Source organism: Cuculus canorus, chromosome 12 (assembly GCF_017976375.1).
Source record: "Cuculus canorus isolate bCucCan1 chromosome 12, bCucCan1.pri, whole genome shotgun sequence".
In the NCBI taxonomy this organism is placed as follows: Eukaryota; Metazoa; Chordata; class Aves; order Cuculiformes; family Cuculidae; genus Cuculus; species Cuculus canorus.
This window is the reverse complement of record NC_071412.1, coordinates 20,218,704-20,233,236: the sequence shown is the minus strand read 5'-3', so window position 1 is coordinate 20,233,236 and position 14,533 is coordinate 20,218,704. Positions and strand designations below refer to the sequence as shown.

Here is a 14,533-nt window from a genome sequence, read left to right as displayed (position 1 = left end):
AACCCTTTTACGACAATGAGCCTGTATCGCAGTTTTAAAAGGAGAAGAGTGCTGCAACAATATTAATAAACACCATTAATAAAGTATATGATAACAGAGTTATAGTGCCACAGAAAACAAGAGAAAAAACGTTCAGTTTTACATACATGACAAAGTCAGGAGTGAGATTGTGTTGATCGAGTTGCGTAAGGCTCCTCCTGAGAAGCCCTTTCTGTACGGTGGCTCTGTCTCTTTTCTAACACGTTTTGCTTGAAATGGGCTTGGCCAAAAAATAAAAAACGTAGAACTTCAAAAGCATGAATTTGAGGGAAATGTCTGCCACACTAATAGGACACTCTGTGATCAACAGAGTAATGAGAAATGAACTAGTGAAGAAAGTGCATGAGTGAAAGAAATGAACAAAAGCAATGAAGGGTGGGAAGTGACAATACACCAGGCGTTACGCTCTGAAGTGACGAACATGGACATTTCGTGTAGTTAGAGTGAACAAGACCATCTTAGGTCTTAAAAGACACAGGAGACAAAAGCCAGTACCTAGAAACCTTTGAAAAGAGGAGAAATGCCCAGAAGTGCCCTGTGTGGATGGTTTAGAGAGACCAACTGCGTACAGTCAAGTAAAGAGAGGAATCGCACTAACGCGTTGGTGGGTCAGTTGGGCATGAACCAACACTACTGACAGCAAAAGCAAGTAACTACTCCTGCAAATTAAAAGATATAGTTCAGTAACAGAAACTTCATTTCAGACTAAGTGCTTTGCTATAGCCTTTTGACACGTTCAGGTAATTTCTGATGCATTCCTGACAACGCTGAACTGGCTTCAAATTTTAGCTATGAGAAAAGGGGATGGATGTGTAACTGGTCTCCTTTCTCAGCGTGGGCCCTACTACAGAGCAAAAGGTAGTTAACAGGTTCTTACAATGAACAACTGCCTCCATACAGACAATAGCTTTTTCAGCAGTGCTGCTACAACAGTATTTCCAGTCTTGCACAGAAAAATAAACTTCTGTTTGAGTCATGATACAGTCTTTGTGTCATTCTTCATCCACACTTCTAAGTAAATATCTTACATGATTAATCTCATCTTCCCTTTCCGCCAGTATATGTTCTATACTGAATATCAGCAATGGTTGGATAGAAAAAAACCCTCTCCTTTAAAATGTATTTTATTTATAATAAGCCACAAGAGCCCTCCTGTGTATAAGCCAGAGCCTGGCTACAAACTCAGTTTGTCACTGAGAGGAGAAAGGGTGTGTTTTAAATCATAATTTTTGACTTTTGAATTTAAATTCAGCTGAAGCTGTTGATAGGTTGGGAGTACTCAAAGCTGTTTGTGCAAAACAGAGCCCCCATCTTCATAAAAACAATCAGTAACATCATAGCAAGGAAGGAAATGAACATTTATGAAACATGAACTGACTTCATTACAGATCTTCACTTTTAGCTCTATGAAATGCTATATAACAACAAAAACTGGTCAGGAAACTTTCAGTTATGTGAAATGCGAGGGTCATAAACCTGTAGAAGAGCAATAGGATCAGCAAAAGTGAGTTGCACCAGAGCTCGTCTGTGATTTCATACATGAAACAGATTAAGATTGCAAAGTGGGTCTTTGCAATTGAAACTCCCCCTTAGGTTTTAAATAAATTGTATTTCTGGTGGCTGTTAGTATTTATGCAGTAACAAGTTAATATTACTATTAGGTTATATTGAAGTTCACACCAGACTGGAGCGAAAAACAGGAATTGCTGCAAACATCCCCCTCTGCTGCTGCGGCTGCTGGTGGTGCCTGTAGATCATTTTTGACAGGCCTCGCTCGAGAGGGCAGCAGCACATCTGCTCACTACTGATGAGTAAGGCCCCGATCCTGCCATCTGACGCACATGGATGGGTTTGTAGCACCTGTGCAGAACCCCTCTGACTTCTCCAGGGCTGTCTGGTGGTGCAGGACATCGGCTCCAGGAATCAGAGTGCACGACAGGGAACTAGGGCTTCACTCCAAAGTACGTTTTACCAAAGAAGGTTTAGTGTAACATGAAGAGCAATGCAAGCGTGCTCAAACCTGCAGAGATCAGAGCCACAGAAAAGCTGGGGAGAAAAACACACCGCTGCACACCTGGCTCGTTTGGCAGAAGCCGAGCTATGCCAGCTTTTTCGCCAGCCAAAATAGTTCTGTTGGGTGAGACTTTGTTGACTTTACTGTGGAAGAGCACAGCACAAACAAACCCCATCTGCTACCGTAGGGCATTTTAAAGGATGTCTAAGCCGTGGATCACTCAAACTCTTCCCATGACTTGTGCCCACTAGCACTCCTCAAAGGGAAACAACTTTGTTAAGTAAGTTGATATTCATTGACTTAGAAACTCTGCCTGAAACTGTATGGCTCAGAAACCTTATTCTACTCCAAGACATGGAGAAAATGCCTAACTTCATCCATTGGGCCACTCTGTCTCGTGCTTATGCTTAGGCTGCTTTCGCGGTTCGAGTGGGTTTCACTGTGCCGAGCATCCTTGCCCGCTTGCGTCCCCCTCTGCCCTCTCCCAGCAGCTGACCGCTGTGGTGGGGTTCTCGGCAGCAGACGGAGCACTGCGCAGAGCTCCCAGAGACCTCACTTTATACAGAATTCCAAGGAAAACCATGTGCTCTAGAACGTAAGGAACATTTCTCACTATCAGGCTAGCATCTGTTGTTTTGAGTCCTGGAGGTACACTAAGGACTTCGCTCCTAATAACTCACATTCATTCCTGGGAAAGTACAGTCCCTCCGATGGAGGAATGCTTGAGGGATATGTCTGTCTCCTACTGGCAGTGCTAAGTGCCTGCCAGCTCTGCACCCACTCGTGACTGCCAGTGTGCTGCGCGCTGCTCCTTCCTTCTGCGTGCAGCTGTCCTGCTGCTTCTGGTGGAAGCTTTTCTCACCTCCAGGACTCTGGAGAAGGCACGGCCAAAGAACTGCGTGAAGATGAAATAAAAGATAATACAGCTGGCAACTTTCCTTTCCTTGGGCAGCCTGTTCCTGTTCTGCAACAAGCCGTGTTGAGAAAGGGCTGTTTTCTGCCTAGACGAGCGTGAGCATTATGCTAAGCTCAGTCTGTTGACAACAAAGTTCGTCACGGATCTTGAGGCGTCTCTCGGGTATGCCGGTCCCAGAGCATTTAAGGATTAAAGAGGTCTCGGACCTCGAACGTAACTTGATAAGACACTCGTACAGCAGAATCCTGACTGCAAATGTCTGCCTCTTCACACAGCTGAGATTTGAAAGTGCTGCTCAACCACAGAAAGATGAAAAAAGTAATCACTTTATTATCAATGCATTTTTAGTGCATTTCTTGTGTTTTCCATAGCAACAGCAGTTACAAAGGGCAGAAGGTGCTGGCTTGTACCATCCTAACAATCTTGATTTATTTTTCTTCCCTTCCTTCTTACCAATACTTCCATGAGACTGAGAGAAAGTGTTAAGGGAAACACAAAACATCTTCCTTGGAAAAGCATTAAAGAAATCTGTATAATGCGAAAGCGAGGAAGTCACTTTTTGCAGCTGGATGGTAGCACCAAGTACATGAGGAGAGCAGACCAAAAACCGTCATAAATCAATCACACCTAAAGCATAGATCAAACCTATCAGCATGGGATTGCAACACACACATACATGAAGACAGCAACAAGCTAGAGCACAGCTGTGCACGCGGTGGCTTTCCAAAGCTATGCTGTAACTCACTACTAGGGATAAAAAGGAGTGGTTAACTTCACAGCCCTCTCGCCCAGCATTAAGCGTCCTCTGATATAGTTCTTGGTTGTGAGAGACAACGTAAATAACATAAATGCTTCTAGTGTTAATCCTTGCTCACTAGAGCAACTGAAGGAGCAAATCCAGGGAAAAATCCCAAGCCTAAACACCTTACAGAGCAGTGGTTGCATTGCAAGGAACAGGTACCACTGCCTGGAAGACCTGAGCATGCTTAACAGCCCTGGCATGCGCTGTTTGTGCAACGTCCTCTTCCACAGCAAACAGAGCAGATTTGTAACTGCAGGAGATTACAAAAGAAAATTGAGAAGTCTGAGAGCTGTCACGTATTTCAACACAGCTTCTTCATGATTTACAAAGCCGTGAGTTCCCTTCCCAAGTGAATCCACAGAAGGGACTCTTTGTGGTATGCTAGAAGGGGATTATCCTTCTGTACCTCTTCTTATTCACAGAGAGACAGTTTGCAGCACACAGAACTACTACATCAGTTTGGAAGCTTGTCCTAAAATCTGTGTCTCTGTGTGTCTGTGTCAAAAACGTCCTATTTAGAATCCAAATAAACCCAGTACTTTGGAACCCCCAACTGATTTCATACTCTTTGAAACAGAATCCACCAACCAACTCTGGTGCAACGCTTGCTCTTTAAAAAAGGAAGGGTAATAATCACTATTAAAAGGCTAAACGATGTTTTAAGACTTAATATTTTAGAAGCTTACCTTGCAGCCTTCACATGTAATGACACCATAATGGATTCCTGATGATTTGTCTCCACAGATCTTGCATGGAATAATTTCTATTTGAGCTGCAACAGAAGCACACAACCAGTTAATTACATTTTCTTTTAAACACCTTATAAAAGCATTCCCTGATCAGCATTTGTACAGTGAAAACTAATAACCTGCTAAACATTATACTGCATTAACTATTCATTGCTGAACTGCAAGGGTCCCCTAGAGCTTTGGACTAAATTATGGCTGCTCGTTATATAATAGCTTTTGGGTTATTAAAATGGGTCATTTGAGAAGGTATTTAAGAACCCACAAGAAGGCTGGATCAGCATTTCAAAGCCAAAAAGCATAGAAGAGTTCACATTTTGGCCAAAGAGCTAAGACGACACTAGAAAGGTTTCTTCCAATCGTATTCCCGTGAGACTGCACGAGGCAATTTTGAAGTTCACCCTGCCTGAAAACGCGTGCAACTCCTTTCCCGGATGGGTCCCCACCCAGGGATGGCCAACGGTTCCATCTGCTTCACGTGATCCGCCCATCCGAATGAGAAGGAACACGGTAAAGAGCAACTGTGTTTTACACAAAAAATCCAACGTTCCCATTCCTGAACTGGAAGTGAATTACCGGCTACCACAGAACAAACGTGGAGGAACAGACAGCTGTATTCTAGTCAGCTTAGAAAAAACAAGGACCTGGGGCAGTCTGGAAAGTGCCACAGAGACAGGTGATACGCAAGCCCTGTTTTTTTAAACTGAACTTCATACACATGAAACACCCACTGAATCCACAACTCTGGATGTGTCTCTACAGCAACTCCCCATCCGAGCACATGGGTTTCTGAAGGGACTCCTCAACGCTCAGGAGCACCTCTTCACCTGTTGGAGCCCGCGGCTGCAGTCCCCGTGCTAGCTGGTCTCTTTGGCCGGGACCGTGCCGACACCGGGACTGTGCCCACATAGGGCGTTACAGTATCCAAGACCAGCGGCGCGGCCTTCAGGTGCTCTTGCCTGTGCCCACAGACACACAGACTGCGTGCATCAGGCAGATAACCAGAAAATCCCAAGAAAGCCCCTTCCCTGCCGCAGCGGTGCCAGGAGCAGGCTACACCCGTTCTCCTGAACCAGCTTAGTCCAAACAGCAGTACAAACGCAACCCGTGCTGCGTCCCCAACTGTGACACATGAACAATCACAAGTGCTGTTAATCTCCTGTGAGGAACTGAAGGCCATTCACGAGACCTCAGGTTGTTTCAGAGAGCTTTTATTTCATCCAGTTCCCGGCTATCCAGACTGTGACAACACAAAAAAATCACATCTGATACTGTCCTACAGTGCTTTAGCTTAACCTCAGTTGTACTCCTAACACTATCTTCAAGAAGTCATGGCCGCTTTTATGAACGCTGCATTTCATAAGCCATTAAGTCTGTAACTGACTGCTTATTCTTAAACCACAGTCACCTTCCAGTGCTACCGGGAGCTCCGTTTCACTGCAGCCCTACGTCAGAGCTCAGGATCAGGCCAAAACGGTACGGATACTGTAGACTGGAAGACAAGAAGACTTTTAGCACAGCACTGACTATGCTCAAGTACTCTTGAAATATTCTCCGGATGACACCAAGTGCAACGATCGGAGCAGGTGAGCAGTACCCGAACAGCACCCGTTTGCTCCCAGGAGTCTGACAGCAGCTAAAATGCTCGGCTGAGGAAAGCGGTGCCCAGCAGCTGCAGGAACCCATCGCTGTTCACCTGACAGTTCCATACCCAGCAGCTCTCAAACTGCTTTCATAGAGCAGGACATCATTGGCACCCGCTTCCATCCTAAGGATCTTGGCATTCTTGACCTTTAATCCCCCCCTTCCCTGCGGGAACAAAACATTGGGCTGAAATTTAAAGGTCTGTTCAGGACACGGAAGGAAGGAAGTACTTCCCTGCAGTCCTACAAAATCTGCTTTGATTTCATTTTGCTCTCAGCTAACACATTAAACACAATGGAGCAGGAAGAGAACAAATGACAGGGAAAAATAAAGTGCTATTTTATTAATGTGCTACATTAATTATTACTAGAGCATTATATGTTTACGAATGAAGTGTGGAACAGGAAGGGTCTAAGCCGCATTTCGCATCAACAAACTGAACAACAGGCTGAAATTCATAGAAACTCAGAATCTGCGTAACGTTCAGCTCCGATTTAGAGCAATCTGATGGGCAATTTCTGGAATAAATCTACCAACTGTTGTGCCTTTCTGATATAGGATTATTTTTCTGCCCTGCTGCAGTGAATCAGCAGCCTTCTCCGGCTCCTTTGACGGGGCCCTGACAAGGCTGATCTCAACAGTTACACGCAATGCATTTTTTTTGTTTCCCTTTAGCATACATAATTACTGCCATATTTTGAGTACGTATGATGGAATGGATCTTGTTTATCTACAATCTCCAGCACGTTCGTACAATCGCCCATGGAGCCTGTCTACACATCCCTATTCCTTCAGCAACACAACATTCGCAGAGTGTTTCTGAAGGAATGTAACATGTCTTCAAAGCGATGGCCTGAAGCGAGGTTAGTAATAGTCTAAAAGGTGCCATAATTAGTCCCAAACGCACGTTCCAGGGTGCGTTTCTGTTAGAAGGGAATCTCCACCGATCACAGGCTCCAGCTGTGCCACCGTTTGCCGACCACTGTGCGTATGAGCAGCGGCACCGCACCACCGGCGAGTCCGCAATTCCACGTTTCCTCACATTTGCTACATCTTTCAGGCGCTCACTTTGAATTAAGTGAGAAGCATTTAAAACTTCAACTGAGCCTTTCGCTCCGAGATACAGGACCGTGGGACAAAACTCAGAAGCGTAAATCGCTTGGGACTGCCACAACCAATTGTGTTACAAATTAATGCAGGGAAAGACATCAGATCAATTAGTGCTCCACACGGTCGCCTTTGCAAATCACCTCATTGAAATGGAATCCTTGTCGCGAGTTCATACACTTTCCATACAGCATGAAAGGACTTAGGATACTTTAAACTCACTGAATGCAAATTGCCTCTGCCAAGATAATGCGTTTTTTCATAAGCGGGTGAAAATATTTTCCCCACTTTTAACTTTGACGTGCAAATATGTTCTTGCTAAAACCTCGTTCTTATGCAAACAAGGCAGGTGGGAAATATTTTTACATGTCAAGAATATGTTCCAACTTGGTTTCTCACATTCCCAGTTACTTAAGGCTTCCTACTGCGCTCACATTAATTGTACCTGTTCCCTGCTCACATATAGTTATATGGTATATTTTCCAAGATTATATAAAATACTCTAATTCATGCTTTTAGACTAGAATTAGCCTAAATTACAGTTTACAATTTCTGTCTCCTGGGGGGGTGCTCAGGCTGATTCTGGTTCACGCACGAGCAAATTATTTCTTAAATATGAATTGCAGAAAAAAAAAAATAAACTCTTGTGGTTGCTTAGAAACCGCTCCAGATACGCAGGTGACAGATGTAGTTTGTATTTCCAGATTAAAGGCCTAAAAATCCTTCACACCCTGAAATACCAGCGCTCCAGAATACTGCCGAGGGTGTGCTGTGCCAAAGGCGGAGAGGAATAGGAATAAAAGCCCAAACAAACCACCAGGAGCAACAAATGCAAGCTCGAGCACAGAGACCCACCGCAAGCCTTGAACAAGTTGCTACAGAAATGGCTCCCGAAGGGCCCATTTAGGGCCAGAAGTATAATAGTAATCCTCAGGAACCGGTGCCAAACACACGGCAGCCGCCTTCCCAGAGGAAGGGGCATCTGACATCCACTAAGATCTCAGCATATGTGACCTCAACACGCAGCCATCCCTATCACTGGAAGGTCTGGTCATCTTCCTCCTTCTGTAACACCCCACGAGCTGCATTTCAGAGCAGGAAAACTGAGCACAGGCGCTCTCTCATTTGCTCAGAATCAGACAGAACCAACCGGAGCTTGAGCCCAAGTATCACATGGCAAAAAAAGCCCGTGTTTTTCTCCTGAACGTTTCTTCTTCCTCCATCCACTGTCTCTTCACTTGGCAATTGTCTGATGCTGCTCTGCTACGCCTCAATCACACGTCTGCCATCACCTAATTCCTAGGGAATGTGCCTACCAGACAACCAGAGAGAGCACGGAACGGCCTCTTCTTTTGGCATCTGGAACAGAAAAACATGCCTTGGTCGCTCCTACTCCAGGCTTCACTTCTTCCACCCAATCTAGAACAGCTTTACTGGGCTTGCCTGCCTTTTCCTCAAGCTCCCCTCCCCAGCCAGCCCACCCAGCTGACCTCAGCTCTCCTGAAAGTTGGGTAATTAGCTGAAGTTAATTGTCTCGTTTCTAGAGTGATGAGGAAGAGAGACAGAAAAAGAAAGGGAGGGAGAAAGAGAAAGCAAGAAGGAAAAGGGGAGAAGCAGCGTGATTCATCTCATTCAAGACAAGCGAGATGTACTCCAGAGTCGAGATACCTCCTCTCCACTCCCCACAGGAGTTTAATGATACCTCAATCACAAGCCTGACTTGTAGAAGGTGAAAGTCGAGCGAATCCTACAGCCTCTTTCTATTTCTGAATTTAAAAACGAGCATTTGCTGGAAAGGAGAACCTGTGTAGGAAGCGCTCCCTTCCCGTGGTCCATAGGGTCCCGCTCGCCTGCGCGCTGGCACCACTGCGGGCACGTCTGTGGCGCTCCCCGACAGCTCCCACCCTGCAGCTCTACAGACAGCAATACTGAGAAATCCCAGGTATACGCTTTCCTGTTTTACTCACTAAAGACGAACTTAAGCACATACGGTTCATCTGTCAGAGCGGTGTCTAATTCTTAACACCCCCGTGGGCACTGCGCACCCTTCTCTACCTCTTGGCTTGCTGGGGAAGCACCCCACCCGCAGGCTCGCTGGGCCCAGGGCGCGCATCTCCTGGCTCTCAGGGCACAGCTTAAGCAGTCAGCCCTTCCCTGACTGCCAGAGAGGCTCCAACCCCTTCCCTGCCCGCGCTGGCCTGCCCCACTCCACAGGGTGCGTACAATACCGCAGCTAATTCAGAAGGGGTTTGAAATCCACAGGACACCCACACAAACCGGGCTATCCTGCTCCTAAAGGGAGACAGTTTGCGCCAGACAGCACTGCCAGCGCTGTTTGCAAGTATATTGATTAAATTAGGAGGCATACATATTCACTGACGTATTCATACATATTCATTGACTCAAACAAGGGGAGCGCATGTAATGTGGTATTTAAAGCAACATAATATCTGATCACAAACTGAATTAACAAGGAATGATTTTACTATATAATATTCTAATCTTCCTGCATTTTCAGCTTCATTACCTAAATAATTTGCTCTGTCATGTACCCTAAGTAATTTGAGCTGGCTGCAAATTACTCGCCTCCCAACACCTGCAGCTTGCGAACGCTGCAGTCGCACTAAACCGAAAGCCAGTGGCAGCACAGCTCTGCCCCCATTAATACACTACGTTAAGTGACCATCTGTCCCCTCGCATCTACTAAAACGCTGAAACCCTGTGTCCCACGGCGGCTGCTTGGTAGATTTGAAGCATTTTTAGAACACACAGTAAGTGTTTTGATCGGGAACTGGCGGAATGTACCTGCCCACCGCTTGTGTGAAGGGTTTGTTTACACTATATCCAACTCTCAGCATCCCGGCCACGAGCAGGCGCGATGGAGACTCCCCAGAACAACCAACAAAGCCCAGGATCCGAGCGATTTATGTCTCACGGTTGGATTTTCTAGGGCGCAGTAAGGCTGAAATTCCAGCAGAAGCCTCCCCAGCACGTGGGACATTCCTTGCATCTCCCTCTCCTTTCCAGTTCTCCTCTCCGCAACTGAGCTCGGGCTGTGCACCATTCCTCAAGACGGGTATCTTTCAGGGCATGTTTCCCAATCGTCACAAAATGTGTAGGAACACATCTTTGGGAGTGCTGACGCTCTCGAGCTTGGCTGAAATAGTTTTGGAAATGAGGAGGACTGGGGTGATGGGCAGAAAACCAGACAAACACAAACAACCTCTCCAAGCCTTGTTTCCTTAGGAAATCACACTAGTAATAAAATAGAATAAATACGGAGGTTATGCTGGTACAAATCCTTTGAAGTCTGTGGGTGTGACGGGTGGAGCAGAAACGAACATGGCCACCAAAGTATTAATTAAAAGCAGAGTATGAGCAACATCTGAAACGCGCAAGGCAGAAATGCTGCAATGCCAAGTCTGGATCTTTGGGGCTGAACACAGCTGGATCCCTCTTAGTAGGTCACTTGATACCACGCGGCACTTTGTAACGCTGAAAACATCTGGCTTCAAAGAGCATTAAGGGAGATGCACGATAAATAGTACGGAACAACGTGAGCACTTTGGGGGCTTGCAAGGCTGGCTTTTAGGGATAAATCCTAACTCTTTCAACCTGTTACCCACTTGACACATCGAGGGAACAGTGCACTAAGAGCTCATACTCTCATGCCCAGATCGGTGACGTTTATGGTTATTGTTCTACTTTCAGCCAAGACACTTCACCTATCGAGATGTTAATTTATCGAAGTGAAGCTTTGCTGTTACAGGAAGTGCTGGCTTCAACAAAGACACCTGAATGCCTAATAAAATAAGTCTATACGGAAAATGGTTTGGATTCTCTAACAGGCAAAATTATTTCCGCGAAGTTGGGGTGGTGAGGGCGCTGTGTATATTTTTAATGTTATATTCAAATAGAAAATTGCTGAAACACCTTAATCAACCATCTTAATATTCTTAATGTTTATGAAAAATATAAACAAAAAAGACATCCCTCCAACCTCAGAATTCTGCAGGTGTACAGGAGCACAAACGAACTAAAACCGATTTAGGGTTTTCATGGGATGATGTTTGCTTCCTCTCAGCCAGGTATGCAACACTAAGTGATTTCTATTCTCCATCCGTGTAACAGTCTTGTATCTCTCCACTGTCTCGGCTTTATCCATCCAGAAATATTTTCATTCTTTTTTGACCCAGCAACGCCACATGGTATTTCAGCACCTGTATCACCGAGCAACTGAAAACCTATTTTCCTTGTACTTTTGAGGAAAAAAAGACCAAATAACCTAGTTCACAGCTGCAAGATAGAGGATTTGATTTCCCCCATTGAGGGAATGACAGGCAGAGACAATTCTAGCTTGCGACTCTGGTCCAAACTGCAACACCAAACCACCTGCACTGCAGCGCTAGGCTGAAAATAACCAGGACTGCCGCACCCAGATGTGTTGAGCTGTCCAGGAGCACAGAAAAGCAGTTCTTTGGAGAACCGATCCCTCGTTACTTCCCCAGCTGTACAATTAATGTCTCCCCAGTTTGTGAAGTCCAGGGAGTTGCAAGAGCTTCAGCTTTGGTACTGCTTTCATGAAGTTAAACACAGATCACGAAGATGGTTGAAACGCACATCAAGAGATGTTCACGGCAGCGAGAAGGAGAACAGCGACACCAACGTCTCTGAGGAGAAGATGAAACCAAGAAAACCAACGCATCAACTCTGCATAGAAATTGTGTCTTTTCACAGTGGTGGTGAAGATTCATCCCCCGGACACAACACGGGCACAGTGACAGGACACAGTAACCAAACAGTGGCAGAGATCGAGAACATGGAAACAGCGAAGGGAAGGTGTTGCTCTGCCATCTCCTACACCTTTCAAACCCAAAGCATTTGAAGACTAGTTTCATTACTTCAACATGGTCAGAAGAGACTTCTAGATTTCCCAAACCGTCACTTTTCTCCCATAATATTTTGACTTCTCACTCTCTTTCCTGGTGGCTCAGGTGCTTATGAATAAACAACCATTTTATTGCCGCCTTCTCAGCTGAAATTAACAGTCATTCCACTGGCTATGCTGAGCACAGTTTGGAGTACGATTAATTTGAAGACTAGGCTAAATGTAACTCTTGTTAAATAAAGCACTTCAGAAAAACATTTTTCACTGGAAAAGAAAACACTCTGACACTGCAATCACGTGACTCTCTTTGGTGAAATGCAATATAGTTTTATTCAAAGCCCTTAACTGCATGGCAAGAAATAGATACCATAATCCTCATTCCTGTGCCGATTTGCTGTGTGAATGGGGACGCTCCTTGGTGTCTCATTTTCTCTATCTACATAATCAGGATAATCGTTCTTTATCTCCACCTCTATCTACAGCTACCTTAGGTGACTGGTACTTAGTGCCAAATCGCGGGTCTTATGACCCAAGAAACTAGTGAGCAGAGCTCCAGAGGAACAAATCGCCAGCATTTCCCTCTGCTTAGATAAAAGTGACCACAAACCCACAGAACCATACTCCTCTGCGTCTGAATTTTGGTAGTTTCCTTTTTTAAAAACAAAGCTTTAAAAACACAGCTACAAAACACCGCTCTTGACACAATTACACAAAACATAAGTTTTGGAAACAACATAGGTGTGAGCTATTATCACAGTAACTGCCAACGCTGACTTCTGCTCTGATTTGCTACTGCATTTATTCAGTAAGCAGCAAGCTAGTGCTTATGCTAATCCTCTCTGCGTGTTTTTACCGGATTCTAGGGTTCACTCAGGTTTTGACATTCCTAATTTCTTCCTACAGATAACCACCAACCTCGGGACTTCGAAGAAGAACCCCTACAGCAGGGGCATAAGCACAGTTCTACTGTGATACAATCTATATCGTGCTGCTGCGCTGCTGGAACAAACCAGTGCACGTTCTCTGTCAGAATAAGAAGGAGCCGAGCTGGCAGACCAAGACACACATGCACCTCGAAGCAGGGCAAGTGCCCTTATACACTCCATCACACTGAGGTCCCTCGGAGTCTTTGCAACTTACTGTCCTCTTACATTGAGAAAAGTAAACCTACATTCATTTCTCCTTCCTGATATCTTCATAGTATTAATGGAGAGGAAAACAGAAAGCAAAATTTGCAGAGCATTTCATAGTACATTTATTTGCTGGAACTAGCTGGACAATACTACATGTGTTCCTCCCCCTGCTCCAAAATGAAACCTGTACTGAAAAGCATAAATGCATTTGTACCGTTACCCAATTTCCCAATTCACTGAAAGAAAGATGTTAATGATGAAAGTCTTTTAATAATGTAGCATTTACAAGTGAAAATCAACTTTACCTGTGATATTGGCCCCGCAGAGTAATGCACAGACCTCCATTTTATATGAGATTTCCTACTCTCAAGTGCTGGACCTGGCCTTCGGAACACCGGCATTTGTTAGCTCCCACACTGCCCTCCGACCTTCTTTGCCTTAATGATTTGTACTGGCTTAGGGGAAAATCTCAACATTTCTGTTTATTTGCTTGCAGCAGGAAAACAAAGAAGAAACCAACCACTCATCAATTTTAAGCACCACTTCAGCAAGTCAGCTAGAATTATCACAGCACAACAACCTTTACTTCAATTATTTTTCATAGGTTGCAAACAGTCTTAAAAGATCAACACTTTGAAGGTAATAATTTTAGCCCCTATGACAAAGCGGGTAGCTACCCTGTGCAGGATTATAAGAATAACTTAGTTGCTAGCTAAATTACACTAGCATTCATTAAGGAAAAATCTCTTATAGCTTCAGAACAGTGGTAAAAGGGTACTTAAGAGTCTTGGACTTCCTTTCATACAATATGAAACCTCAGTCACTTCATTTTGTTAAGAATCTACGTACATTTATGCTATCCATTTGCAAAATTACACCTTGGTTCAATGGTCTCGTTAGGCTACCTACCAGCACAAATCAAATGACATCTACAGTTACTAGATTAAAAGAAAACACCTGGGAAAAATAATCCCTTGCAATATACTGTCAGAATTACGAACAATTTCTACTAAATTTCACTACCAAGGTGACAGGCTCCTGGATCGTTAGAGGGCCATTAGGTCAGTGCGGACGCAGCACCAGCTACCTGTGGGTAACGCTGCAACTTCATCCCTTCCACTCACACCCACGTAGATCTCAGCTCAAGCATTAATAATTCCTGATATTACTACCCAGAATCTTCGTTCCCAATTAGTAACCCACTGCCGCCACGTGTTCTCCATCCCAACGCACACACTTTCCTT

The 14,533-nt window shown here is 44.8% G+C and overlaps 1 protein-coding gene across 3 annotated transcripts in view; it reads right to left on the bottom strand.

The window, feature by feature from the left end:
• Nucleotides 1–14,533, bottom strand: part of RORA (RAR related orphan receptor A) — a 355,196-nt gene that overhangs the window by 24,882 nt on the left and 315,781 nt on the right. For all 3 annotated transcript variants that reach the window (XM_054077367.1, XM_054077365.1, XM_054077366.1), the window contains one exon: nt 4,458–4,543. In XM_054077367.1, coding sequence (XP_053933342.1) covers nt 4,458–4,543 — 86 coding nt within the window. The remainder of the gene's footprint in view (nt 1–4,457; nt 4,544–14,533) is intronic.